The 25,794-nt window shown below is 46.8% G+C and overlaps 6 protein-coding genes across 10 annotated transcripts; 1 reads left to right on the top strand and 5 right to left on the bottom strand.

Moving 5' to 3' along the window:
• Window positions 1–1,425: 1,425 nt before the first annotated feature.
• Window positions 1,426–5,645, bottom strand: LOC9632615 (DNA mismatch repair protein MSH5). Of its 4 annotated transcripts, none has more exons than XM_002967495.2 (32): window positions 5,584–5,645; window positions 5,475–5,512; window positions 5,331–5,425; window positions 5,190–5,270; window positions 5,046–5,121; window positions 4,931–4,994; window positions 4,722–4,873; window positions 4,571–4,672; window positions 4,492–4,519; window positions 4,415–4,446; window positions 4,174–4,366; window positions 4,070–4,126; window positions 3,917–4,015; window positions 3,820–3,864; window positions 3,697–3,774; window positions 3,594–3,644; window positions 3,473–3,542; window positions 3,353–3,423; window positions 3,203–3,302; window positions 3,055–3,151; window positions 2,903–2,992; window positions 2,792–2,856; window positions 2,688–2,746; window positions 2,465–2,631; window positions 2,355–2,416; window positions 2,234–2,295; window positions 2,129–2,182; window positions 1,989–2,083; window positions 1,909–1,940; window positions 1,834–1,857; window positions 1,668–1,783; window positions 1,426–1,619 (listed from the first exon to the last, which is right to left on the bottom strand). In XM_002967495.2, the coding sequence occupies exons 1-32, from the start codon at window positions 5,635–5,637 to the stop codon at window positions 1,539–1,541; spliced, it is 2,490 nt and encodes an 829-aa protein (XP_002967541.2). In that variant the 5' UTR covers window positions 5,638–5,645; the 3' UTR covers window positions 1,426–1,538. The 4 variants fall into 4 exon arrangements, with proteins under 4 accessions (XP_002967541.2, XP_024528720.1, XP_024528719.1 ...); XM_024672952.1 differs by having other exon boundaries at window positions 2,355–2,371; XM_024672951.1 differs by having other exon boundaries at window positions 2,688–2,856; window positions 4,174–4,260; window positions 4,309–4,366.
• Window positions 5,646–6,163: 518 nt separating this feature from the next.
• On the bottom strand, window positions 6,164–7,318 carry LOC112345586 (pentatricopeptide repeat-containing protein At4g02750-like). Its single transcript, XM_024672705.1, has one exon. The coding sequence runs from the start codon at window positions 7,316–7,318 to the stop codon at window positions 6,164–6,166; it is 1,155 nt and encodes a 384-aa protein (XP_024528473.1).
• Window positions 7,319–10,222: 2,904 nt separating this feature from the next.
• LOC112345572 (transcription factor ORG3-like) lies at window positions 10,223–11,758 on the top strand. The gene is made up of 3 exons (XM_024672646.1): window positions 10,223–11,130; window positions 11,205–11,588; window positions 11,644–11,758. The coding sequence occupies exons 1-3, from the start codon at window positions 10,564–10,566 to the stop codon at window positions 11,725–11,727; spliced, it is 1,035 nt and encodes a 344-aa protein (XP_024528414.1). The 5' UTR covers window positions 10,223–10,563; the 3' UTR covers window positions 11,728–11,758.
• Window positions 11,590–15,855, bottom strand: LOC9632614 (DExH-box ATP-dependent RNA helicase DExH15 chloroplastic). Of its 2 annotated transcripts, XM_024672643.1 has the most exons (16): window positions 15,383–15,855; window positions 15,144–15,319; window positions 14,976–15,089; window positions 14,826–14,925; window positions 14,685–14,771; window positions 14,516–14,634; window positions 14,333–14,450; window positions 13,688–14,278; window positions 13,390–13,635; window positions 13,131–13,340; window positions 12,820–13,083; window positions 12,546–12,773; window positions 12,276–12,496; window positions 12,123–12,222; window positions 11,922–12,068; window positions 11,590–11,869 (listed from the first exon to the last, which is right to left on the bottom strand). In XM_024672643.1, the coding sequence occupies exons 1-16, from the start codon at window positions 15,851–15,853 to the stop codon at window positions 11,768–11,770; spliced, it is 3,294 nt and encodes a 1,097-aa protein (XP_024528411.1). In that variant the 5' UTR covers window positions 15,854–15,855; the 3' UTR covers window positions 11,590–11,767. The 2 variants fall into 2 exon arrangements, with proteins under 2 accessions (XP_024528411.1, XP_024528410.1); XM_024672642.1 differs by having other exon boundaries at window positions 13,688–14,450.
• A 202-nt stretch (window positions 15,856–16,057) lies between these two features.
• On the bottom strand, window positions 16,058–19,423 carry LOC112345571 (probable inactive leucine-rich repeat receptor-like protein kinase At3g03770). Its single transcript, XM_024672644.1, has 6 exons — window positions 17,848–19,423; window positions 17,074–17,451; window positions 16,805–17,016; window positions 16,692–16,747; window positions 16,509–16,632; window positions 16,058–16,454 (listed from the first exon to the last, which is right to left on the bottom strand). The coding sequence occupies exons 1-6, from the start codon at window positions 19,232–19,234 to the stop codon at window positions 16,134–16,136; spliced, it is 2,478 nt and encodes an 825-aa protein (XP_024528412.1). The 5' UTR covers window positions 19,235–19,423; the 3' UTR covers window positions 16,058–16,133.
• A 4,137-nt stretch (window positions 19,424–23,560) lies between these two features.
• On the bottom strand, window positions 23,561–25,081 carry LOC9630835 (AUGMIN subunit 2). Its single transcript, XM_002967493.2, has 6 exons — window positions 24,929–25,081; window positions 24,756–24,869; window positions 24,579–24,683; window positions 24,455–24,523; window positions 24,254–24,367; window positions 23,561–24,175 (listed from the first exon to the last, which is right to left on the bottom strand). Exons 1-6 carry the CDS (start codon window positions 25,058–25,060, stop codon window positions 23,807–23,809), a joined length of 903 nt encoding a protein of 300 aa, XP_002967539.1. The 5' UTR covers window positions 25,061–25,081; the 3' UTR covers window positions 23,561–23,806.
• Between the last annotated feature and the right edge of the window lie 713 nt (window positions 25,082–25,794).

Here is a 25,794-nt window from a genome sequence, read left to right as displayed (position 1 = left end):
TTTCAAAGCCTGAGCAGCAACCCGCGTACGCTCGAAGTCATCCACATGCACAAAGTTCATATATGGCTTGGACTTGAAATCCTCGTAAGTGTATCTGCGATGTCCTTTTAACGAGCCTAGACCAAAATAAAATGAACTTACCCAAGTGTTTCTGGAAAAGCGGGGCTGATCTTATCAAAGAAGGTACCATCTCCACTCCAATTGACCAAAAATTCGTGTGGAAGCGTCCAATAATTCAGGTACTTTTCTTCTATGGTTTTCCTGTCGTGAATATCAACTCTCCACCCAACAAAACCAAGGAGCTCTCCGCTGACGGATAGCCTCGGCTTGGCTATGTCAAGTATCCACCGGTACTGATTCGTAAAAATCTGCACACAAGCAAGAGAAACGAGAAATGAGTAGAAACCCACACTTTGCCATACCTTCAAGCGGTATTCCATCTGGAACGGTGTCTTCGTCGCCGGCGCCGACGAAACAACCTCCTTGCACTGTTTGACATCGTCTGGATGACAAGAAAGCGCCCATTCCCTACCATACAAAGCATCTAAACTTGGATCTACCAGGTCGAGCCACCTCTCGCTGTCAAGCTGGATGTTCTTTCCACACATCCATGCAACAGCTGGCAGTGTTTTCTCCGATGAGTAATAGGCGGGCGACGACGTAGACGGTGTCGACGGCGTGTTCCTGGCGGGAGGGTCGGGGTAAACTGGAATGATAACCGGTTTTGGTTTCCTCACGAATGTCTGCACCGGAGTACTTGTATCGCCTGTTGCATGGTCGTCTTCAGGGATCACGAACTCTGTTGTACCTTCCGCAGCCAGTCTCCTTACATAGAGTGGGCTTGGTGTTGTTGAGCCGGTTCCAAGAGGACTTAGTTCGAAGCTGCTGGTTGGAGAAGTCCCCTTTGACCCCACAAGCAAAGGATTGCCGGAGGAGCATGAGCTCGAAGTCGACTGTCCGGAGTCCGATTTAGGAGATGGCTGAGCTGATGCCAAAACTTCACCTTCCTCACTGGTTGACGACCTGACGTTGGACTTTGCCTTGTTGAATTCTTTGGAGCTAAGATCAGTGCTTTTTGTTTTCCTGAGCTTGTTTGGTGGCCGTGACGTGTCCCTGGCCTTCGGCAAAACCTTGTCGAGACTAGCGTTGGAGCTGTTTCTTCCTCCCGAGCACTTCTGAGTTCCCTGCTCACCTTGCAGCACAGCATCTGATGGCCCTCGAAGGACGAATGTGAACACGAAACTGCCAAGCTCAAACTTCCCAGCGACGAAGCCGACCGCAAAAACAAGAACTATCAACCACGCGTTCCCCTGAATGTCATTTAGTCCTTTGCAAACGTAAATGCACGAGTGAACACACTCTTCCGGTCCCCACATTCTACCCCGAGATGCAGAAGCACTGCCATACAAAACAAAAGGAACAAGATTTGCAAAAGTATGCCCACCTCAATGTGTGGATATTCATTCACGTTGCGAACAGGCATGGACGAGGAATGGCGAACGCCAACCGACCGTCCACGTGGCCCTATAACCGATGGTTTAGAACGACAAAAGCTCGTGCAAGAACTTGTTCACGTCCCCGTTTTTACAGTCGAAAGCTACCAGCTGGTCTACAAGTTCCTGCATCGCCACAACAAGAATTACGAACTTCTAAGGAAAAATGATCACCTGATATTCACGATCCCTGGCAACAATTTTTGGAACTTGAAGACGATGGATAGGTTTGCCCATCTTCATGGACTCCAGTATCTCTGCTGCTCTGTTGATTATTTCATGAGGGACACCTGGTGCAAAACCTTTTAGAAAAGTCGTGGTAAAAGCTACAGCCACGTACCAGCAAGTTCAGCACAGTGAAGGCCTGAGTTAAAAAACAAATGTAAGCATGGATGAAAAAGAAAACCTATATTACCGTAGCTAGGGGCCTGGTATCCCGGGACAAGTCTGCAGCTAAATATTTCAAAATTTGAATCAAAGAGATAGGCTGATTACCTGTAAAGAAAGACGATATCTGCCAGTCGGTTGGGGTCGCCATTGTTGCCTGTCGGTTCTAGGATGCTCATCGTATAGAAAGCTATCCTTTGCGACTGCAAAAAGATGTTTACAACACGCTAAGTAGAAAAGCGTTTCACCTTGGGCAGAAAACATCCCTCCGACAATTCACTGAAATGTGTACATGCCAGAATCTAAAATGACAATTGTCAGGAAAGCAGAGGAAAAAAAAAACGGATGAAGACCTTCGGCGAGGATTCAGAACCAGCAAAGTGGTGAAGTGTTGAGCATAGAAGACCAATGCCATCTACAAAAACAAATCCCATTGTTTCCCTTTTTTTTTTTTTCGCGTCAATCGCATAATACCTGCAGACATTGTGCCACTGCCAAACTCGTCAATTAAGCATAGCGACTTTGAAGTTGCATATCTGAAAGAGTTGTTTATCACCCCGCAACACATAAAAATGAATGCTTACCTTAGCATTACTGATATTTGATGGAGGTCAGTCATAAAAGTTGACTGAGGAACCTTGGTAGATTGCTTGCATGGCAACCGAGTAAAGATTCTGTCTGTAATGCCGATCACTGCCTCGTCTGCCGGCACAAAGCTCCCGATGTGTGAAAGGAAGACAATAAGCGCAACCTGCGGACTTAACAGTCAGATTAGAAAAAAATACATAAGTGACTGCTCTAACTTACTTGCTTGATGTAGACGCTTTTCCCGGAGTAATTTGGACCAGTTACAACACAAATTCGTCCTGTAGACAAAGAAATCAGCATCAAACAGACACATATTGTCCAACCTTTCTCTTCAATTTGCGTGTTGTTTGGAACAAACGTATCGACTGTCAGTTCTTGTAAAGGATGCCTGACAATTTTTTCCAAGTTTTAGAGAGCAGATCCCTGTTTTGTACCTTCCGTTCTTTATTATCAGTATGTCATCTTCAACGAGTCGAGGTCTGTTGTAGTTATACTCGCCTGCGCTTATTGCCATTGATACGAGACTGTATTAAGGTAGAAATAAAATAAAAAGATAAATGATTTGCTAGATAAGAACTCAAGCTACCAATCCAGCTGCGCAGTCAAGTCCGCTGAATATCTAACTGCGGGTTCGTACTTTTGCACTTTAGACTCCAGCTCCTTCAAAATGGCGCGTTCCATATCTGAAACATTTAGAAAATAACCGTGAACGTCACAAATACCAAAGTGATTACCCAGAATTTTGTAGTAAATATCTCCCAGCACCTCGTCTAGTTCCCTGGTTTTGGTTGTGTGATAGAAAAATTCCTCGTCGTTGCCACACCCACTTTTGAACTGAGAGTCGTTTGCCTAAAGTCAGTTCAAACAACCTCTAGCGCGCTTACAGCGAGTTGGAAGTCTGGAGCTATCTCTAGCACTTCTGGCTTAAGCTCGCCAGGGAAACACATCAAGTACCCTGTTTTACCAACCAGCAGCTGTGGAAAGAAACTAAAAAGCTGACTGACCAACTTGTGGAATATAGACTATGGAGCCTTGTCTCTGATGTGGTAACTTTTTAATCTCCGATGATGCAATCTGAGAAAAAAGGAATCAGATTCAGCAAGTAGCTTGCAGCTATTGCCATACCTCGTCCAGGAATTGTGGAAGACCGTCGTAGATTGCTTTCAACTCATCTAGCTACGAAGAAAAGAAAAGTAAACGAGGGGCTCCCACAGAAGAAACAGCTTACTTCTTGACATATACCACGCGCGACAAATGTATCACAGGCCTCGCCACAGGTTTGATCAAAATCAAGAACTCCCTTGACCTTGAAGTCGATGTGTCAAAAACTATCAAAATTTAGTGACCTTACCAGGTCGCTAACATAAGCAAAATCTTCCGTAACGGTTGAAAACACCTGCAATGCATTCAAACCGTCAATGTAGGCAATCAAATTATCTACGGCAAACCTTTTGAAATATCTCCAGGTTGGAGATTTGCACTCTGTCTTGCCGGCTTGAAAGAAAAGCTGCTAGAGTTTGCCTGATTTCAATAAGTGCATTGATGCTCTGAGAGACGGATTTGTTAACAAATAATCAAAAGTGCCACACTGATTCACGAACTTTTAGAAACGTCGACCAGTCCGTACGACTTGAAAGGAAGCTCGGTGATGCAAACTTCTGAAACGAAGGCATGAGGCAGGAACAAAAAGGATGCAGCCTCTTACCTGCAGCAACCGCGGAATACTTTTCACTTGCTTCATTGTGTTTTGCAGCAACTGAGTTAGATCATGTGATGACTTCAGGACCGATATCTTTTTCTCCGTCAATGACTCGAGAAAGCGAAGGCCCACAAAGGATACAGTATCCAAACGGTCGTTCAATGCAGCCCAGTCGAGTATAGGTCGGGAAAACCACGTCCTGCCAATATTCGTATGGATAACTTATAGACGAGAATCTTGGAAGTACCTCAGTAGCCGTCTTCCCATTAACGTTACACACTGAAATCCAGGAGTCAGTGCCTGTTGTAAAGAACTGCAAAGTACCTTATTCATCATACCGAAGACGGAAAACCTGATAAACTTTATTATGTTAGACTATGAACGTTCCTCTCGCCATGTCTACCCTTCTTTTGGTTTGCCGATTCCCATGTGGCTGGGATGCTTGTCGACTTGAAAAACTTGTAGTGCATCGTAAGTCGTCGCGTCGAGATTCAAAAATCCATTCCTAGAACAATAAAATATAAGGCATTGGAAAATGAACCGAAAGAGGATACAGGGACAGCTCCGACACGTTGAATATGCGCAATCTCGAAACGCCATCCTCGGCATCTGACGATTCAGGCATCAGCTCCTGCTGTAGTATCGCTATGAGCGCACCAGCAGCACGAACTTGCATCTCACTCTCGAGATTCATCAAAGTGTTCAGCTGCATTGGCATAGAGGTCTCGTCATTACAGATTCACAAAAGACTTGAGACACTCACATAATGGATTCTCTCCTTTTGCGGCAAATCACGATGCATTCCACGTAGCTGGAGCTGCATTAGCCTGTACAAATGTCAGCAGGCTAAAATCGAATTTCTTATCATCCATCCTAACCTGTGCCAAGCTTGCTCGTAACTGAAGTAAGAACTCTTCACAAGCTTTACCTCCGCACCTTGTGTCTCCTCGTCAACTGCAAATCACAAAAACAAAGTCATGAAATGCAAAAGAGAAAGAGAAACAAACACGATAAGAAGCCACCTTGCTTTCGAAGAGAGCCAATAAAAGACTCTTCCATTTTTGTGCTGGTATAGATGATCGCCGGCTGTGCTTGGAACTTAACTGCGTCAAGCATAAAACCCAAATCGCGGAGCTCTCTACAAAAGTCGCTAAACATCATACCGAGCTGGACGCAAGGATAGTCGGCATTTTCCTCTTCCCAGGCATCCATCACATACAAAGTGGCTGAATCGAGCTCGTAGTACGCGGCGCCAAGCCTGAGAGGGGAATCAAAACAAAGATCGAAGAGGAAAGAGGAATCCACACCGGTTGCCTTGTAGAATGCACGTCATGTACACCTGCGCCTTTCGCAAGAATCGAGCGCGTCAGTGGGCGCCGGGACGTGATCTATCGATCGAGAAAGAATGTAGGCTACCTGATCCTCCTCTTGCTCCTCCGCCGCCTCGCCCTCGCCCCCCTCGGGCTCCATCGCTGAGAAGAAAATAGAAACCTAGGTTTAAACCTTCCCTCGCATTGTCGATTTTAAACTTCATAGACGTCGTGATTTCTTTCTCGCAACGCTCCCACGCTCAACTTCGCGAAGTTCTCCAAATGGCTATGGTATCCCTTCGATTTTCGCGATTCCACGGCGGCCGTGACGACTACTCTTGGAGTCTCTCCAGTGGCTCACAGATGGAGAACACCCTCTTCACGATCGCTTCGTATCGCAGTTTCTTCTCCAAGTAACTTATCAAATAAATTTTATGAAAATTAGATCTATACGAATTCTTATGAAAAAGTCTTATAATAATTTTTCAGCTGCAATGATTTAATTAATGGTATTTGATAACTAACCATCAGGAAGAAATGAAATAAAGATGAGTGAAAAACAAAATGATAGAAATAGAATTAGCCACTAATAGAATCATCCCTTTTGTTTTTCCTCTAATTGGATTTGATCCTGCAAAGATTAAAGCATTTTTAATCAGCCATTTTTCACTGTACTCCCTTTTCTTTTATACTAGTCTCATGGCTTGGAATAATCTGTTCATGCATTTCCAGTCAACTGCTTCCGGCTCAAATGGCATGTTGTAAAACAAATCCCTTGCAGCCTCGATGTAGTTGGCTCTCATGAGAAGATCTAGCACACAGCAGTAAACTTCCCTCGTTGGAGCAATACCAAAGTCACAAACCATGCACTGCAAGTATTTCCAAGCAGTGTAGACATCGCCGCCATGGTTGCATCCAACCAAGATGGAAAGGAGCGTCGCAATCTCAGGCTCGACTCCCTCCACCACCATCGTGTGTACCAATCTCAAAACCTCGCCAATAAATCCAACCTTCGCATTACCCGCCACCATTATATTCCACGACACAGAGCTAAGCTTTGGAGCTCTAAGAAACACGGCCTGGGCATATTCGAGGCATCCATTACCAACATAGGCAGCCAGAAGAGCATTCCATAGTGCCTGGTCTTTATACGAGAACCTATGAAACAAAGACACGGCTTTGTCAAGATTCCCGGACTGGGAATATGCCGAGAGCATGACAGTACAGGAGACAAAGTCTGAAGGCAGTATTTCATATACTCTAATGGCATCTTCAAGATGCCCATTTCGGGTATATGCCAGAAGCATGTTATTCCAAGTGACGGAATCCCAGTACGGCATGGAGCTGACAAGTACGGTAGATTCCTCTACAGCGCCATGCATTTCATACAGAAGCAACATTGTGTTACAAGCCACTGTATCGTGCATTTTCATGCCAGAAAACAAAGATTTTGCATGACCAAGATACCCGATTTGGGTATAAGTTTTCAAAAGAACATTCCATGAGAACATATCTCTGGCAAGCATAGAATCAAAGAAGCTCTTTGCATCACAAGCTTTTGATGTTCTCGATAATGTTTTTAGAATGGTGTTGTATGACACCAGTGCCCATTCGCGCAACGAATCAAACAAATCTTTTGCCTGATCGTAGCTTTCATTTGCTGCCATTAGAGTATTGCAGCAAACCACGTCCCACTCCGGCATGTCATCAAACAAAACCTTCGCATTATCGAAACACTTCGCATTTACAAATGCGGCAAGCATCGCCGTATGTGAGAAGATATCCCACGCAGGCATTCCAAAAGATTCGCTCGGATTCTCGCAAATGCCCAAGCCGGGCATAATGCGCCGAGAAGGCAATTCCACGCAACTAGACTGGGATCCGGCATTAGGTCAAACGTTTTCTTAGCTTATTCCTTCCGTACGCGGAGATCATGAAAACCCACGGCTCATTGGATTATAAAGTTCAAAGTTTGAAGCTAGGTTGATCCATAATACAGCATTTTACCCCCATGGCATTCTGTTTGATCGATCTCGTCTTGGTGCTTTTGGCCATCTTCCATGGTACAAGCGCCCTGTGTCCTCCTGATAATCATTTTGAAAACTCATGCCAAAATATCAAGTACAACGGCTGTCAGCTTGTTGCAACTTGTCCTGATAGGAATGGTGTGCGGAGGGTGAGCAGCCTGGATGTGAACACTTGCATCAGCAACAACGGAGGGTCCTTGAACTGTGGCCACGGTTTCCAAGCGACATGCATGAATGTAAGGTGCTACTATGTTACTCCCAGGGCCTACATCAATGCTGAGTGTGCTAAACCCAACGGGGTATACATGTCCACCACAATAAACGTTGGCAATTGCATCAAGAACAACGACGATGTGCTTGCATGCTGCTAAGCAAATGTCTAGGTAGCCATAAAATATGAGCAAATCCTAATAAAAATAGATTCATATGTTACAAGAATGATAACTGTGATTGAGTATTGTCATCCTGCTAAGTACTACCAGATACCATGTACCAGAAGCAGTATGGTTGTATGTATGTAGTAACATGTTGTGCGACACTTAGTGAGGTTGAGAGCGTGGATCGACCTTTTGAGGTAGTACTTCTCAAAAACAAGATTGTGGATCTGCGAGGAGAGCTCCCTGGCGACCATAGAGAGGGGGATTTGGAACTCTACAGATGTCCTGTGCCTCAATCACTCGCATCGCGTTGTTTTTTATTTCAGTGCTACAATTTGCCACTGCCTGTTAAGGCGGTCAATGGGCCAGGGCTTGCCCGTTGACCGCTATCGCCGGGCTTGCACCTTAAATGCGGTAATGCGCTCGTCCTGGCCCGCTAACAGCCTTATAGCTGGAATCCACGCTGTTAAATCCCACCAGTGTGCAACAGTGGCCGAGATCCATAAGAACGCTTCCCAAAAACGAATTGATGACAAGTTTCTAAACGCTTTGCATGAGAAACGATCGAGTGAGAAAAAAACTCCCAGGTTTTACTCATGTAATAAAAAAATGCCATGCTGCCGATTCTCGTCGATACAATGTTATTGGATGCTCTTCCCCTTCTTTGTTGACTTTAGCATGTGAGAGATTTTATATGGTTTGGTTAAGTAAGGAGAATATGGTTGGAATTTCTGGCAAATTCCATTGTGTTATAAATTATAAACATGTTTATTTAGACTTTCTGAAACATATAAATTTTATAGAAATCTTAATAATTTATAAACTTTCTGAAAACTTGCCTTTGGGCTGGATGCAACCATGGCCGCCTCTCTACGTAATTGGCTCTCATGAGAAGACTCGTTGAAACAATACCAAGGGTCGCAAACCATGCGTGTGGTAATAATAAGAAGGATTATAAAGCCCATTTCCAATGTATAACCATGCCCGCCACCATTATATTCCACGAAGCTTTGCTTGGCCTGGTCTTTCTGCAAGAGCATACGAAACAAAGACACGGCCTGGTCAAGATTCCCGGAATCTTTTGATGATCTCGATAATATGTTTAGAATGGTGTTTGTATGACATAAGTGTCCACTCGCGCATCGAATTAAACAAATCATTTGCCTGCTTTCATTTGCTGCCAATAGTATGTTGCAGCAAACCACGTCCCACTCCGGTATGGCATCAAACAAAACACTTAAATGCGGCAAGCATCGCCGTATGTGAGAAGATATCCCACGCAGGCATTCCACAAAAGATTCCCTCGGATTCTCGCAAATGCCCAAGCCGGGTATAACGCGCCGAGAAGGCAATTCCACGCAACTAGACTGGGGTTCGGCATTAGATCAAACGTTTTCTTAGCCTGGACGAGAAACCCATTCTTTCCGTACGCGGAGATCATGAGAACCCACGAGTGAGAGTCTTTGGGAGAGATTCCCGCAAAGGTCTCCTCGGCGCTCTCGATGCTCCCACACCTGCCGTACATCTCCACAAGGAGATTCGAGAGGTAGAGCCGCGAGCTCAGCACGAGAGACTGCCGCGAGAAGACCCAATCGTGAATCTCTCGAGCCCGGTTCAAAACCGAATGAGCTCGACCCAATCCTTGAGCGTCTCAGCAGCGGTAACCATTCAGGCCAGGTAAGTGGCATCCCGTTGGAACGAGCACTGTAAAACGGAAGGAGTCGAGTTAAAAGTTAATATCGTGATCGACACAGAAACAAAACTTTGTGGCACCTTGTTGGTTTTTCTCGTTCGAACGAGCACCTGCAAAAACGCAAGGATCGAGTTAGCTGTGATAGAAAACTGAATATCACATACCGGCAAACTTGATCGACACAGAAACAAAACTTTGTAGAATCTCGTTGGTTTTTCTCGTTCGAACGAGCACCTACAAAAACGCAAGGAGTCGAGTTAGCTGTGATAGAAACGTTAGAATCACATCCCGTAGCAACTCTTCCCTTCCAAACAAAACTTTGTGAGTAAATGCACTCGAATCAGACAAACTTACGTGAATCCAAATTCCGTACATCTCGATGCCAGGGAACGGAGTGTTGTCCGGGAGGCCAAGCTTTTGTCCTTGAAGCTGATATAACTCCTCCATGTTCGTTCCTCTGCTGCGTATCTTATTTAGCGCCAGGCAATTCAGTTTTGTCGACCTTGAAATGCACAATCTTTGATATCCTACATTCTTTCTTCGTAATGGAAACGGTTCCAGTTGAACCTGGAGATACATAGAACGAACGACCAGCTGTCTTTGTAAATACGAAAGAGACCACTTACTTACCTCATTTGAGGATTGGAGAGAGCTGAGCTGAGCTGCCAATTGTAAAGGTCGGTCCTGATATTGCGCATGGTGACGTTGTTGTCACACAGAGCCTTCCACAGCTCTCTGCATTCAAGGCATCTGTTGAGACGTCGTCCATACCATGGCATCGCGCTTGTGTTGCACGCGCTGAACGCATTCAAGCTCGAGTTTGCTTTCTACCTGGAAACTTTGCAGCCATCCAACCGGCACCTCATACAACGCCTCAGATGGTTTTTGTGTTGTCAAATTGCATACACTTTTGTCTCCTTCATGGCGCGAATGTAATGCTCTCGGGGCTTTAAGAGACCTCTAGCAAGTTCGACGGTTCCAGTTGAGCAATGGCTTCTCGGTGCTTTCATCCTTCTGTGTATCTTGATGGTTGTTCTGAATTCTCTGCCCCTGGTCCCTGCGAGTATACAGCACCGAAGCTCCAGATAGAATTAGAACAGGAAGAGCGCATACCCCTCTCATCTTTGATTGTCGCAGCTGGAATCGAAAAACGTGAATTGGCGATGGATAACACCTTCTTCCAAACTGAGAGTTGGCAACCGGCGCAATTCGCATTTGGTTCTTCCAATCCTCTGAGCGTGAACTTGGATAGCCTCGACGCTAGAAATCAAGGTAGCTCGTCAGTTTTCCAAGCGATGACAATAGGAAAAGAAGCAGACCTTCGCATTCCCGGGTACAACACCTTGAAAGGCCAGCAGCAGCTTACGACGCGACCTTCAATCTCTTCGTGTCGAAGTCAAGTGCTGGAGAAAGCTCTGGGTGTTCAGCAAAAGTGGCCAGGCAAGAGGCCTCTGGCTCAAAGAGAGAGTCACATCTGGTCCGAGAGAGAGCGTCGCAAAGGGATGAACCGCCTGTTCTGTATACTGAGGTCCTTACTGCCAGAACCAAGCTCGAAGGTAGTCTTCTTCTTTCTTGAAATTCTCTCATCTAGCTGACTGATTCTTCTGTTCCTATTCTTCCGCCTTTCTAGACGGACAAGTCGACCGTCGTAGGAGAGATCATCAAGTATATCAGCTTTCTCCGGCTAAGTATCGAGGAGCTCACCAAGAAGAAGTCCGACATTCTCCAACGAGCAGCAAGAGTTTCTCAGTCCAGCTCTGGTGACTCGGGTGCAATCATCGTAAACCAGCGATCGCAGGAAACGGTCCCTTCTTTTCAAAGCGTTGTCTTTGTCTCAACACCTCTAGTAGCTCTTCACGTGTGCCGCGATAATGTCTTCCTGAACATGACTTGCAGCAGACGAGCTTCGTTGTTCGTGAACATTCTGTGGGCCATGAGACAGCACCAGCTTATACTTCTCAATGCCACTGTCTCCGCCCACGGTAGCCAGATTATCTATTGTATCCACAGCAAGGTACGTAAGATGGTCCGTCACTGAGCAATGCAATTAACTCTATCAAATACCACAGGCCAAGGATATCAATCATTTCGCCCGAGAATCGCTGCACTCTGCTCTCTTGACAATCGCACAGCCGCTACCAAACGTGTACTAAAAAGCGTTGAATGGTGTGTGTAATGTATCATAAGTTTGAACTATTCTCCCACGGGTTCGCTGATGGGAGGTCTATCCATATTTCTGGCAGCTTCTTTGGCGATCTTAGACAGCTCGCTGTCGATGTGAGGCAAATGAGGAATCTGCCAGAAAACAGCGTTAAGAAAAAAAGAAAACGTTAAGTGATTTACTAACCTGAGATAAAAGGTCAATGGTTCGGCGTAGAAGTCTAGCAAAATCGCCTTCATCCATAATGTCTTCGATCTCTAGCTCTTTCCAGTTCACTCCTGCAGCCCAAGCTTCAACGAAGCCCGCAAGCTGTGGATCCAGATCGCATGCAAACTAATGCATGAAAAAGTTTTTAGCAACTGGAAGTAAAGCGAAAATATGGCTTACCTCGACATTGTGATTCTCTTGCAAGCCATATAGCCAGAGTCGTTCAGATTGCATCTTCTCCACCCATTCTTTCACCACAGCGGAGGGCTCGTATATCGTCCTGGAAAAAAGGAACTGGCTAAAGCAACAACGAGATCATAAATCGATACTGACCTGTATTCATTATCTGGAATTGACTTCGGACTTTCAGTGACCAGTGCGGCGGCAACTGCGGCTAGCTCTGATGGCTTTAACGACAACAGAGCTTCATCTCGAAGAGCTATAGCCAGCCAAAGCTCGTTCGATCCACGTATAGCTCGAGCGATTTCACCAAGTGGTAAAAGCTTGTGGGTGTTTCGGTCCATTGCTCCAGCATCTTTCAAGATTTTCACTACCTGGAAAAAACAAGTACGAGTTTAATGTTTTACCATCCTACGTACGTACCTGTAAGAATTCTTTCCATCCTGAAGGCTGCATGCCTTTTATACGCTTCCCTATCCGTTCCAGTTTCGCTTTTAATCGAGCTACTTTCTCCTCCCGCATTTGTTTCACTTTCGCAACAAGATTGTCAATTTCAACTTCGTCAATCTCCGCGAGCCTCCTTGACCATTTTCCAAGGCTTCTTTGCTGCATCAGCAGCAATTTCTCGGCAGTAACAAGCTCCTCCGGCATCTAAACAATGAACTTCAGCTCATGAAAGAAAACGAAAATGCCTTACCGCACATTCACTTGTAAGAGTGTTGGGAACAGGCACTTCATAACCATGTGGAGGAAATGATGATTGACAGCGGGAAACATTATCGTTTCCAACGATTTCCCACTGAACATCGGCGAGATTGCTTTTCAGAGCTGTGCGTTCCTCAGCTCCTATCGTGCTCCTGTAAACTTTCCTCACCACTTTCAAGGGGAAACGATATAAAAAACTGTCACAGCCAACTCCAATAAAGGAAGCATCCATGTCTTCCACCTTGGGTTCGTGATTCTGGGAGACATAATTCACATATGGGAAAGAAAAACAGAAGTATGTACCTCGTTTACTCCCAGGATAAATGGATTGTTTTCTGTCATGTGGAAAACAGCCACAGAAAGCGTATGACCTTCGCCAGTGTTGATATCTTCGTACGTCAGTAAAACATATGGAACTTGCTCCAGTGAAAGTTGTTTAAGCTGACTCTGCAAAAAGGATAGCCTATGCCTCTCAAATTTAAAACGAAGGCTTCGCTCTTTGCGTTCTTGTGTCTGCAAACAGAATGTTACCAACAATATAAAAAACTAGGCTGACATTTACCTCAACTTTCTCACGCATTTTGTTGAACTCGTTAATTTTCTCCTCGTACAGTTTACTAAGAGAATCTGTAGACTGTCCACTTTCTAGTGTCTCGATTTCGGAACTTATTTGAACCATCTTAGCTCTCGCACCCGTTAGAATCTCACTTCCAATATAGTTTCCAAAACTCTGTTCAATCAAGCTTCGTGCTTCTCCAAAGCTTTGGCGTTGTTCACTGGACAGAGTTTCACTTTCGACGGCCGAGTCCTGAGAATGACAAAGACAAACATGAGGAAAAACTTTAGTAGTTAAAACGCACCTCTAGTAAATTCAGAGCCATCCCATATGTAGCTGTGAATTGCGAAACAAGCGGTTCCAACCCTGTTCGTAGCATTTTGTAGCATTCTTCGGGCCCTCTAAATGGTGTTTGGACAACAACTACGTGACCTTCTTTGTCGATTCCTCTTCTACCTGCTCTTCCAGCCATCTGAAGTACGACATTGGCACTAATTCGTCGTTGATACTTTCCGGAAAACGATGATAAAACCGTAGTTCTGGCTGGCATGTTGATCCCGGCTGCCAATGTTTCGGTTGCAAACACCACTTTCACCAATCCCTTTTGAAAAAGCTCTTCAATAAAACTCTTCCACAGAGGTAGGCAACCTGCGTGATGTGCAGCAACACCTTGGTAAAGAGGCCGAACAGCTGCTTCTCTGATGGCATCTGGATATTGCTCTCGAAAAGATTTAAGTGCTAGATCAATCTGCTGAAACTCGTCCTCGGCTAGCAAATTCGCGTGTTGCAAATACTGCACGGCTTCGTCACAGCGCCTTCTACTCAAAATAAACCAAATGGCTGGTAGCATAGTTCGCTCTACCATTTGTTTCAGAGTGTCAGAGATACGAGGAACCTGGCATGAAATGCACGAGTTAGATAATTGTCCAAAGAGTATCGTCAGAAAAACCTGAACACGAAGAAGAACTTGCAGCTGCTCTTCAGTCATTTTCTCCAGCGTGCTGATCCTTCCCCTGATCTTTCTCGAGTTAACTTCTTCCAACTGTTTCTTATCAATGAGAAGCTTCCTGAAAGTTCCTGAGTGTCAAGGCAAACTGATTCAGACTAGACAAAAGAGACAAGCGCAGAGTACCTGTTGATAGCTGTGCCTTTCTCGTTCAGAAGGGGTAACATTTGAGAACGCCTCGAGATATGCCAAGTCAAAGGGACGGGCCTTCTATACGACGTGATGAGCTCCGTTGGTCCATGAACCTTTATCATCAAGGTGTAAGTGTTTGTTTAAAATAAAAATGCCGACATACCTTTGCTATCCATCCTGCTAACTCGTCAGGATTTGCAATAGTCGCTGATAAGCAGACAAGTTTAATCCTCTTTGGACAGTAAATCACCTGCAACTCCAAAGTCAGCAATTTATACTACATTGCAAATATAAAAACCCTTGCCGTTTCCTCCCACACCGTGCCTCGTGTGAGATCACTGATATAATGGATTTCATCGAGCACGACAACATCGAGGTCTTGAAGCACATCCTCATTGCCAGCACTGTGATAAAAATTGGAGTCAAATTCCAAAGCTATCCCAGCATTACTAACCTCAAATAAAACTTGTTACGCATAATCTCGGTGGTCATGATCACAATTGGAGCATCTCGATTGATAGAAACATCACCAGTGAGAAGTCCAACGCTCGAATCACCGAAAATTTTCCTGAAAGAAGCAACTTAAGTCTTTTTTTTGTCCACCGAGAACGTCTTTTCTTACCTGAAGTCTCTGAATTTCTGGTTTGAGAGTGCCTTCAAAGGTGTCGTGTAGAACAACCTCTTGCATTTAGCCAGCGTTGCAGCTGCGGCAGCTTCGGCGATCAAAGTCTTTCCACTGCTTGTTGGTGCACTGACCACCACTGATGATCCTTTAAGAAATCCTTCTATAGCCAAACGCTTTAGATCACCAACACGAATATCTGTGAGTACGAGAGAAAAATAAACGAGCGAATGGATTACCTGAAACTTATCGAGCCGGAAGCTATACAGCCCGATGAGATCGGCAGAAGATATTTGTTTTCCCTGTGCTACCTTGGCGCAGAGATCGTCGATTCTCCTGGCCCTTTCGGCAAAAGAATCCAGCTCCTCGCTAGCATCATCAGCGCCCTCCTCTGCGCCATCGTCCGAAGCGAACCGAAATTCTCCGAAACCAAAATCCTCCTCTTCCCCGGAGGATTCCTCTTCACTCCCATCGCTGCAATCCTCATCCTCTTCGCTAAACGCACCCAGCATTGATTTCTCCCCCTTCCCTGCAATCGCATTCTCATCCCTCACGGCATTTCCTCGCCAATGCCGCGTCAATCCGACAAATCCTCCCCGCCGTAGCAGATTCCCTGCGTACCCTCTCCGCAAGGTACACGGGGCCACGGCGCGGCGAAGAATCGGCGGAGAATGCAGCGTCGAAACCCTGATATCGGGCCCGAGTGCCATAGCTCGCTAGGGTTTATCCCATTCAAATAAATCCTAGGAATATGCTAGCCGTGTATTCTACTACCAGAATATACCTCGCAGTTTACGAGTATATACTTATAAGTTATCTCAGGAACTCTGGTCCTGACTCGTTCTTCCTGTTGGCGTCGAAACCCTGATATCGGGCCCGAGTGCCATAGCTCGCTAGGGTTTATCCCATTCAAATAAATCCTAGGAATATGCTAGCCGTGTATTCTACTACCAGAATATACCTCGCAGTTTACGAGTATATACTTATAAGTTATCTCAGGAACTCTGGTCCTGACTCGTTCTTCCTGTTGGTGATCCCGGACGTACGGATGGCTTGCCGGTTAAACCGAGATCTCGGTGGAGAGACGTACGGAAGCTCCTCCGAGCACTCTCCACTCACTCTATCCTGGACTTGGGCAGCGTATTGGAGGTTCCAGAGCACGTCTTCCATGGATGGCCTGCTCGATGGTTCCTCCGAGAGGCACTTAGCGGCGATTTCCAGCACCGTCGTGAGAGATTCAGCTACGCAGTTGCCGATGATCGCTGGGTCCACGACTTCGTACCGCGGGACGTGCTCGGTTTGAAGCATTTCCTGGAGAGAGATAGGAATTTTTAGTGAGAATTTGGAGGAAGGAAAAGAACTTGCCAGTTCTCGGACTTTTGGATGGACAGACGACTTGGAGTCTTCGATTGTCGGCGGCTTTCCGAGGAGGATCTCAAGCAGGATGAAGCCAAAGTTGTAGACATCGGTTTTATCGGATGCGAGCTTTCTGAAAAGAAGAACGGACGAGCTCGTTTTACATTGAAAACAAAACAATCCTTAGCTTACCTGCGATGGTGATCCAAGTCTATGTGAGCCGGAGTTTTCTGGACGTAGACCTTCGCCTGTGGACGACGAACCCGTAAACGTCAACATAAAAGAAGGGAAGCCGTCACACTTACATCGAAATCGCATGAAGTACGTGCATGCTTCCCTATACCGAAGTCCGTGAACTTCGCTACGCAGTTTTGATCCATGAGAACGTTGGTAATGTTCACGTCGTTGTTAAAAATCCCAGGAACAACACCAGTGTGAAGATACTGAATTCCTCTCCCAGCACCGATCGCAGCAGCTAATCTCTGTGACCAGCTCAAAACCTCCCGACCCTCCGCCTCTACAGGTAAATCCGAAAAGCAAAACATTAAGCCCAGCAATCCTGTGACGAACTTACTTGAGAGATGGTTACGGAGAGTTCCATTGTCGATGTACTCGGAGACAAGATAGAGCTTTCGGCACTGCCTCGCTCCGTCGATCACATTGTCCAAGCTGTAGCCAATGTACCCCACCAAATGCCTGTGGCGGATCTTGACGAGCAGCTCAACGTGGATCTTGAGTTGCCTCATGTCTTGTCTGGAATCCAGCGTGAGGCACTTGACGGCAGCCACGGTCCCGTCATGGAGTTTGCCTTTGAAGACTTTCCCGTGCTGGCCTTCGCCGATGAGATTCTCCAGACTAAAGTTGGCAGTGGCTTCCTCGAGCTCGGGAACTGAAAAGACTCGGTTGTGAGAAGTGGAGTGGACACCCAAACGTATAGACTGTGAGAGATATCCTGCAAAAATCGAAGAAAACAAAACGTATAAGCTCGAATCGATCGAAACACTCCCTAGAAAACCATATGAAAGAAGCAAAGGAACCGGCGTTCATGCAAAGAAGAAACAACATGAGCTTACAAACAAGTCCAACCAAGAACACAACAAAAGAAAACAATCATCAAATCCAAGTTCTGGAAAACTGAAAGAAGCCGAAGAAGGTAAAGCTCGACAAAAACCGCTAAGAACACAATCAAAGTTCATGAAAAGAATGAGCTTGCAAACAAGTGAATCCGACCAAGAACACAAGGAACGAACACAATCGTCCAATGCAAGTTCTAGAAAAATGAAAGAAATCGAAGGAAGTGTCAAACAATGCAAATCAGAGAAAGATCTAGTTCTAGAAGGATGCTTACTTGCATTGGAGAGAAGATCCGAGGGGACGCCAATGGACGCCGTGTCCGCGCACGAAGAAGCGGCATACTGGACGGGCTTGTCATCCTTCTGCTGCCTCAAGCATCGAAGTAGAACACACAAGAACACCGCCACCGCCCCAACCAGCGCAATCCCACCTCCCACAATCCCAGCGATGATCGCCAGGTCGTGAGAATCCGGCGTGCTGGCCGCCGCCGCCGACGCCGCCGCCCTCTTCCTCGCCGCGGCATCGCAGTGCGATCGCGTGTACTGCTGCTGCACGCGCGTCGCGAAGCAATTCTTTCCAAACCTGACCACGACCGATCCGCCGCTGCCCAGGAAGCTCGCCGGCACGCGCCCCGTGAAGAAATTCGAGGAGAGATCGAGCAACGCCAAGCTGGGGGAGAGGGAGAGGTTGTAGGGCAAAACCCCCAAGAACTGGTTGCCATTGAGCGCCAGCGTCTCAATGTGGCCCAGCCGGAAGAGTGCCGCCGGCGGCATGCCGTGGAGCTCGTTGTACGATAGGTCCATCGTCCGTACACCGCCGAGCCGCGCGGCGGCGTCGTGCGGTATGCCGCCGGTGATATCGTTTTGCCCGAGGAGGAGGGACTGTAAGAGGCCGCCATAGCCGAGCTTGGGGAAGGAGGGGCCGATGTGATTCGCCCCAGCATTGAAGTAGACGAGGAGGCTGTCGGAGCTCCAATCCGGGAGATTGCCCGAGAAATCGTTGTGCGAGACCACCAATCTCTCGAGGCGATTCCTCCGCGACGAGAAGAGCGACTTGGGCAGCTTGCCAGTGATCGCATTGTTGGAGAGGTCGAGCTCGCGGAGGCTGCGCAGCTCGCCGATCCATCCAGGCAGCGTGCCATTCAAGCGATTGTCCTTGAGCTGGAGGATCTCGAGGCGCGAGAGCGCGCGGAGGCGGTCGGGCAGGGCGCCGGAGATGGAATTCTCGCTGAGATCGAGCACCCGGAGGGATTGGAGATGGTCGAGCTTGGGCGGGATGGATCCCCAGAGGCCGAGGTGGACGAGGCCCAGGATCTCGAGCTCGGGCAGCGCCGAGAGGAGATTCCCCAGCGTCTCCATGGAGAAATCCCGCGAGAGGCTCGTGGCATTGCCCAAGATCTGGATGGAGACGATGGTGGAGGAGAAGGAGCCAGCGCTGGAGTTGCAGGAGAGATTAAACACCAGCGATGGAGGAATCCCACACAAATCCAGGCCCTGGGTAGCGTTGGAATCGATGTGGGCGAGCGCGGATGGGTAGCCCAGCAGCCGCTGGAGGCGAAGAACACTCTGGATTTGCGATGGCGGCAGCGATGATCCTTCCACTGCTAGGACGAGCAGCAGCGCTACCACTGCTCCAATGGATCCAGGAATCGAAGGACCCATCTGGATCTTAGGAGGACGCTCGCGCTGGAATCGAGAGTACCTGCATTGTCCCCGCGGCGATCGAGAAACCAATCGCTCCTCACGAGAGCTCCGCCTCCATTCTAGAGAATCATCGCTAGAACTATCGTTGGAACACCAATGCGAGCTCACTCCTATCAGCGTCACGCCGCCTGGCTCTCACAGAGACCCTCCTCGACAAGACCTACGTGGCAGCTAGCGTGTCTAAAACGTCAACAGGGCTGGCGTGGCAGCTGGCGTGTCTGCCAGCGTGGCTGGCATCGCATTTGCATGTTGCGTCCGAATTTACCATGCACGTGATTTCACCAGCGGGATGGTAAAATTTTGCTTTTTTTTTCTCCATTTACTATTTACCAACTATTTCACATCATGGCTCCAAGCAAGCTATGTCGCCAATGTCGCCAAGCACATGAATTGCCTCATCCTCTTTTATATCCAAAAGAGCAAATTTTTCTCGCAGGGGGATTGAGTGCTTCACGCCAGGAAGAAAAATTCGTTAGCCAATTAGTCCCACCATCAAACAAGATCCACTTGAAGTGAAGATTGCGGGAAAAAAAAAAAAAAAAAGAAATCCAAGATATGTCAAAAAAGAGAGCCAAAATCAGCAGCACCAGCTGCAAGGACCTATCACAAAAATAATAATAATAAAATGAAAAATGATAGAAAACTAAAAAGAAAATGTGAAGCAGATCATTTCAAGCAGTAAACCTTGTCCTGGAGCATTAAGTTTGAGCTGAAAAGACAAGTCACCGTCTGGCTGACCGATTGAAACATATCTTTGGAACAAAAGCGCGCTTGAAAGATCTGTGCGTGACACCAATCGGAGTGAATTAGGCCACTCCAACGCCCTGACACGGGCACAAGCTCTCAATTCCATCGCTCGCTCTTTTCTTTTCTCTCTCGATCGGCGGGATTGACTGAATCGCCGCTTAGTCCTGCAAACCACGAGAAAACGAAAACAAATCAGCTGACAAAGCCACACAAAAAAATCCCGAAAGTGTGTAGCTGAGCGCTTGCAGGGCCATCTGGCTAGCAACGACGGATGCTTAAAGACACTGTCGCTCGAGTAAAGGTCCCGTCACTTGGATGGCTTGGATGGCTTGGATGGCTTGAATGGCAGAGCCCTCTCATCGTCACCAAGCTCCAACTTATTCCTTCGCCCGAATTGTTCGCTAAAGCGGAAGTAAAAGAGAAATTTGCCTACTGGTGGGAGCCATGACTGTGCGTGCATCTTTGCTTGATACCGTCACCCCTGCAATGCGTCCGGCAAAGTTATCCAGTCGCTTTCGATTCTCGTTCGAGGAGATCATCCGAGGTTTGGTCGTCCAAGTCGTGATTTGTACTAAGATCCCGCGGTTTCTCTCATCGACGAGAGAGCTTCGTTGTACAAAGGCACAATCACACGGTGAAAACGAAAGCTAAAGACTGAGAGCAACCGATCCTGACCAAAGTGATCATCGCAAAAGAAACCTTGTTTTGATTAACATCTTTCCGTTTAGTAGTAGTCCTTGCCAAGGCCCAGTATACCACTTCCGTTGGTCGTTCTAACAGCAAAATGATTAGCACGAAAACTAGAAAGAAAGACGAGCAAAAAGCTCAACCTGGGGATTCCCAAAGCCCGCTGACCATCAATCCTCTCCTCCTGATCGCCGAGAAAAATCGATCAATTCCAGTTAAGTGATCATCACAAGAAGTACAGAAAGATAGAGATCTCTGTACCTCATCGCCACTTGGCTGCTGGATAACGACAGAAGTTTTAGTGAGAGCCAAAGAACATTTCTTGATTTTCCCATGTTGTTCAACCTTGTGAGATCCTCCAGATACTGTAATGAAACTCACAAGTGTCCGAAACATAGCAGATAGAAAAAACTATGAAGCTGGAGCGACTAGAAAACATAACAGCTTGCCAAGAGCTTCACCACGAGAAACGTCTGACGACCTTGACAAAAACTACGAAGACCATCGTGACCACACTCAGTCCGATCATGTTGAGCTTGATCTGGAAGATCAGGGACAAGAACAATGTGTTTGGCCACGCTAAGGAAAGCTATGCTTGAATTCATGTGATGCGAAGGTACCACATTGTGTAAACAAAATACACCTTAGTTACCACAGTCAGCATCGAAGAGAATTTGCTCCGGATCTTGGTTGTATGCGAATTTGAAGGCTTCAATCCAGTAACTCCGATCCTTGATGGCTTCGCAGACAGAATCTGCGAGGTCCACCTCGTGTGCTACCCAATTGCCTGCGCTTCCTCCTTCCTTCAGAAGGCGAAGTAAGCCTGCACACACCAAACATTAGAAAAGAAGCTAAAACTAAGACAAAAAGCAAACCTTCTGACAAGCCGGGTGGCGGATCAACGGCATCGAAGTACTCGCTCCAAGTCTCGTTGTGTTCCGGTGCTCGATCCATTGCTTCTGCAGCTTTCTTTCGAGCTTCCTTGATGACGATTCGTCGATGGAAGTTCCCGAATCTCCTCAGCCGCCGAGACACATCTTGATAATCCTGCTGGAGACGCTCATGACTCTGCTTGAGACCCTGAAGCTCCTTCTCAACCAGCTCGAGCCGGTTTTGAAGCTCCGAGACTTCCTTTTTGAGGCTCTCGTTCTCCTGTTTTAAGCCCCCCTCCTCTTGCAAAACTCCTTCATGCTCACCCTCTACGATCTTCTCGCCGTCCTCCATCACCTTCTTGCCTTTGCTCTTCTGCCAAAGAAAGAAGAAACGAATGTTAATCTTGTCAAGACAATCAAGCTTCTCACCTCATCGTTAACGGATGAGGAAGATTTTCGAGTTGATCCTTCTTGCTCCAGCATATTTAACTGGTTTTCAGCAGCTTGCAACTTCCCAAGGAGTCCCTCGTCCTCCCTCCCGGCCGCTGTATAAACCATGAGGAACCCATTCCGGGTCCACTCGTCCAGCCTGTAGAGCTGCGTCGGGGACTTCATGATGCCAATGGATGGCCCATAGCTCAAAGCATCCCTTTTTATCCCAGTCTCTTCACACAGTTTTCTAATCCCTAGCTCCGCAGCCTCCGTCAACGCAGCACTGATTTCGTGGTTTCGATCACAAACGTGCATAAACTTCCAACCCTGCTCTATGTAAACAACCCTGACGTAACAAGGCTCGCCGGAGATTTGCTTGCTCTGCCGCTCCACTTCTGCCTTGAAATCTGCGAGCTTCTGCTGCGGCTGCTTCTGCTGCTGCTGATGACGCTGCTTCTTGCCCATAGCTTTTGAATAAAACCCTGAAAGGTCCCCTTAACTTGAGCCTTCGTCGTCGAAAGAGCCAAAAAGAGAAAACTTACCTACGTGCGTCTTTGCTTGATATCGTCGCCAAAAGCATCGAGACGCATTCCAATCCTTTTCATTTCCTGCGATGTTTATCTGCTTCCCATGGAAGAGGGGATCATCCGAGGTTGGCTCGTCCAAAACGTACGTTGCTTGGTTCCATAGTCTCTCTCATGACCGAGAGTGCTTCGTACGTCACAGGGTTTAGGGTTTAGGAATGGGTCGCAGAGAAGAAAAACAAAAACTTAAAACAGATGGTGGATCCTTGTCCACTGAAGATCAGAAATTGCAGCTGCTGGCGCTCCATAATCACCTGTAGTCTTGAGAAGCAACTCTGCGAATTGCCGCTGTAATTAAACAGGCATCTTAGCAAAACACACAGTGAGAAACTATAAGAATCGTCAAGCTTATACCTGGTATTCAGGTTCCACGGGAATGCAATCTAGAGAGTAAGGCTGCTGTAAGCGTGCTATTATACGATCCTGACCACAAGAGCATAGAACAGCGAAGTGATCATCGCATAAGAAAAAAGATTACCTTGTTTTTGAATAACATCTTTCAGTTTAGCCGTAGTCCTTGCCAAGGCATGCTATGCCACGAGATGGGAAACAATCTCATGGTCCTAAAGCATGAGTAAACTTCATAGAAACAAAAACAAGATAAGAGAAAATATATCATACCTCAACCTGGAGGTTTGGCAAAGCCCGCTAGACGACCATCAGTTCTCTCAGCGCTGACACCAGCGCATCGTTTTTGACAGCATTTTGCATAGCGTCCTCCTGATCGCCGAGAAATCGATCCATTTCCAGCTCTCTAGCCAATACCTGCTGGAGAAGTATTTCCTGGAGGGCGAAGAGCTTTTAGTAAGAGGAGGAAGAAACAAGTTCCTACCCAGCTGCATATACCCAATGCGGGTATATACGAGAATGTGAAAGGCTACTTGCCGCGATGCCTTTTCATTCTTGAGCCACGTACATGGCATTTTATAAACATCAACATGTTCCTAAGCTTTCTAAAAAAATGTTAAAAAGTCTTCGAGCATTAAGTATTAACTCGAAGAACAAAGATGGCTCAAACTGAGCGTGATACAAATCGCAACTTTCCTCGTCCTCAATCAGAAAAGAGAGAACCAAAACGAAAGCGTATACTTAAGAACCAAGCTTCAAAGTCCCTCGTAAAGGTCCCCTTACTTGCTTGAATGGCGGAGCCTTCGTCGTCTACCTTGTTCCTTCCTGAATTGAGAAAAAAAGGAAAAAAATTTGCCTACCTAGGCAGGAGTGGTGGGAGACGGCGGCCATGACATGCGTCTTTGCTTGACATCGTCGCCAAAAGCGTCGAGCTGCAGCGCATCAGGCGACGCATTCCAATCCTTTTCGTTTGCTGTGATGTTGATCTGCTTCAATCTCGTTCGGCCGCGGAGGAGGAGATCGTCCGAGGTTGGCTCGTCCAAAACGTACGTTGCTTGATTCCATATGGGTGTTGTGCAGTCCGCATCTGCATCTTTTACTGGCGTTTCCAGCGATCCCAGCTGTACCTTACGCTTGTAGTAAGATGCCACCGTTTCCCTCATGGCCGAGAGAGCTTCGTAGTATCTCGTGCAAGAGGCAAGAGCCACAGGAATGGGTCGCAGCAAGTCCTGAAGTAGTAGTAGAAGAGAAACAGTCAGTAGAAGAAAAACAAAAACTTGGTGCGCAAGACAATGTGAAAAGTATACCCCCCAAACAGACGGTGGATCCTTGAAGCTCTGTGTCCACTGAAGATCAGAAATTGCAGCTGTTAGCGCTCCATAATCACCTGCAGCCTTGAGTAGCAGCTCTGCGAATTGCCGCTGTAAAAACAGGCATCTTAGCAAAACATAAACGCTAAACACGAAAAGCTAAAGCTGGAGAAACTAAAAGAATCGTCAAGCTTATACCTGGTATTCAGTTTCCACGGGAATGCAATCTAGAGAGTAAGGCTGCTGTAAGCGTGCTATTATACGATCCTGGCCACAAGAGCATAGAACAGCTAAGTGATCATCGCAGAGGAAAAAAGATTACCTTGTTCTGAATAACATCTTTCAGTTTAGTCGTAGTCCTTGCCAAGGCCTGGCATTTCTTCTCTATACCACTTACGTGCGTGAGATGGGAGACGCTCTCATCGTCCTAGAGAGCAAAATAATGGAGGAGCGTAAACACTATAGAAACAAAGACTAGCAAAAAGAAAAGATTTCATACCTGCCGGCCTTGGAGCTCAACCTGGAGATTTGCCAAAGCCCGCTGGACGACCATTAATTCTCTCAGCGCTGACACCAGCGCATCGTTCTTGCCAGCATTTTGCACAGCGTCCTCCTGATCGCCGAGAAATCGATCAAATTTCCAGCTCTCTAGCCGAAGCAAAGAAAATCCACCTGCTGGATGCTATAGCCGAGCTCCGTCGCGATCGCTAGCGCATCCGCCATGCCGCCCAGGCGCCGCAGCGGCTTCTTGCCGACCCAGCCCATGTCCCCCGCCTGGGCAGCGGCATTTGCGACGCTCCCCATAGCTCAGTCTAAGAACCCTAAAATTAGGTGGTCTTACTTGGAATCGAACGCTCGACCTCTACAGAATTAAAGTTTTAGGTGAGCATGCGCAAGAAGATGAAGATGGAGGACGCTGCACGGCAGAATCTTGAAGAGGAGAACCACGAACTTCGGCACATAGTGATGGAGCATGAAATGACGATTGCAAAGCATGAGCAAAAGCTTGTGGAGCTTCAAGTGGAGATTAAAAGAATCCAGGACTCTCGAAAGAGGGTTGCGAAGATCCGCAGATGCATTGTTGTCAATGCAGCTCGCATAAGCGCTGCATGCGAGATCACCTCACGTCCACAGTGTGAAGAGCAATTGAGGTCTCGGAATTGGTCCCAGTTTTTTCCTCCTCCACGCGGTATGTCTGACTTCATTTTCCGCATTGGTTTGTGTTTTTCTTGCAGAATAGAAATCCTTTCAGAGGAATTTTGTTTAAGCAAACTAAATCCTTTTATAGATTGAATAGTATCTTCCCATCCATATTGTTTTGGTTAACATCTATAGACTCCCACAGCCGTCGGAAGGCGGTTCCCGTGGTTTTTGTAAAAATTTTATGGATGTTGGCACTGGCCAATCAGAGGTTGGCATAACTTGGCTAACTGGTGTGAAAACGGAGAGAAATGCAACAAAAGGTAATTCACAATGGAACCTAATCCTCCCTTAATTCTCAGTGCACAATCATTAATTGTGTCTAATCTGTGCCCTGC

The sequence above is a fragment of the Selaginella moellendorffii genome, unplaced genomic scaffold (assembly GCF_000143415.4).
Source record: "Selaginella moellendorffii unplaced genomic scaffold, v1.0 SELMOscaffold_9, whole genome shotgun sequence".
Taxonomy (NCBI): domain Eukaryota; kingdom Viridiplantae; phylum Streptophyta; class Lycopodiopsida; order Selaginellales; family Selaginellaceae; genus Selaginella; species Selaginella moellendorffii.
This window is presented reverse-complemented; position numbering and strand designations above follow the sequence as displayed.

Excerpts from the sequence above, each read along its gene's own strand:
- LOC9632615 (XM_024672950.1), bottom strand. The coding sequence starts at position 5,637 with ATGGAGCCCGAGGGGGGCGAGGGCGAGGCGGCGGAGGAGCAAGAGGAG. Across the intron at positions 4,016-4,069 it reads ACTGGTCGACGTTTCTAAAA|AGCATCAATGCACTTATTGA; the intron begins GTTCGTGAATCA and ends TCCGTCTCTCAG. Across the intron at positions 2,296-2,354 it reads CAGTGGCACAATGTCTGCAG|ATGGCATTGGTCTTCTATGC; the intron begins GTATTATGCGAT and ends TTGTTTTTGTAG.
- LOC112345571 (XM_024672644.1), bottom strand. The coding sequence starts at position 19,234 with ATGGGTCCTTCGATTCCTGGATCCATTGGAGCAGTGGTAGCGCTGCTG. Across the intron at positions 17,452-17,847 it reads GGATCTTCTCTCCAATGCAA|GATATCTCTCACAGTCTATA; the intron begins GTAAGCATCCTT and ends CGATTTTTGCAG. Across the intron at positions 17,017-17,073 it reads TCTCCGTAACCATCTCTCAA|AGGCGGAGGGTCGGGAGGTT; the intron begins GTAAGTTCGTCA and ends ATTTACCTGTAG.
- LOC112345572 (XM_024672646.1), top strand. The coding sequence starts at position 10,564 with ATGGCTTCTCGGTGCTTTCATCCTTCTGTGTATCTTGATGGTTGTTCT. Across the intron at positions 11,131-11,204 it reads TGCCAGAACCAAGCTCGAAG|ACGGACAAGTCGACCGTCGT; the intron begins GTAGTCTTCTTC and ends CCGCCTTTCTAG. Across the intron at positions 11,589-11,643 it reads TCTATTGTATCCACAGCAAG|GCCAAGGATATCAATCATTT; the intron begins GTACGTAAGATG and ends CAAATACCACAG.
- LOC9632614 (XM_024672642.1), bottom strand. The coding sequence starts at position 15,853 with ATGGCACTCGGGCCCGATATCAGGGTTTCGACGCTGCATTCTCCGCCG. Across the intron at positions 12,774-12,819 it reads CTCTTACAAGTGAATGTGCG|ATGCCGGAGGAGCTTGTTAC; the intron begins GTAAGGCATTTT and ends TTCATTGTTTAG. Across the intron at positions 11,870-11,921 it reads CCATTGACCTTTTATCTCAG|ATTCCTCATTTGCCTCACAT; the intron begins GTTAGTAAATCA and ends GTTTTCTGGCAG.
- LOC112345586 (XM_024672705.1), bottom strand. The coding sequence starts at position 7,318 with ATGCCCGGCTTGGGCATTTGCGAGAATCCGAGCGAATCTTTTGGAATG.
- LOC9630835 (XM_002967493.2), bottom strand. The coding sequence starts at position 25,060 with ATGGGGAGCGTCGCAAATGCCGCTGCCCAGGCGGGGGACATGGGCTGG. Across the intron at positions 24,870-24,928 it reads TCGGCTATAGCATCCAGCAG|GAGGACGCTGTGCAAAATGC; the intron begins GTGGATTTTCTT and ends CTCGGCGATCAG. Across the intron at positions 24,176-24,253 it reads ATCCACCGTCTGTTTGGGGG|GACTTGCTGCGACCCATTCC; the intron begins GTATACTTTTCA and ends CTACTACTTCAG.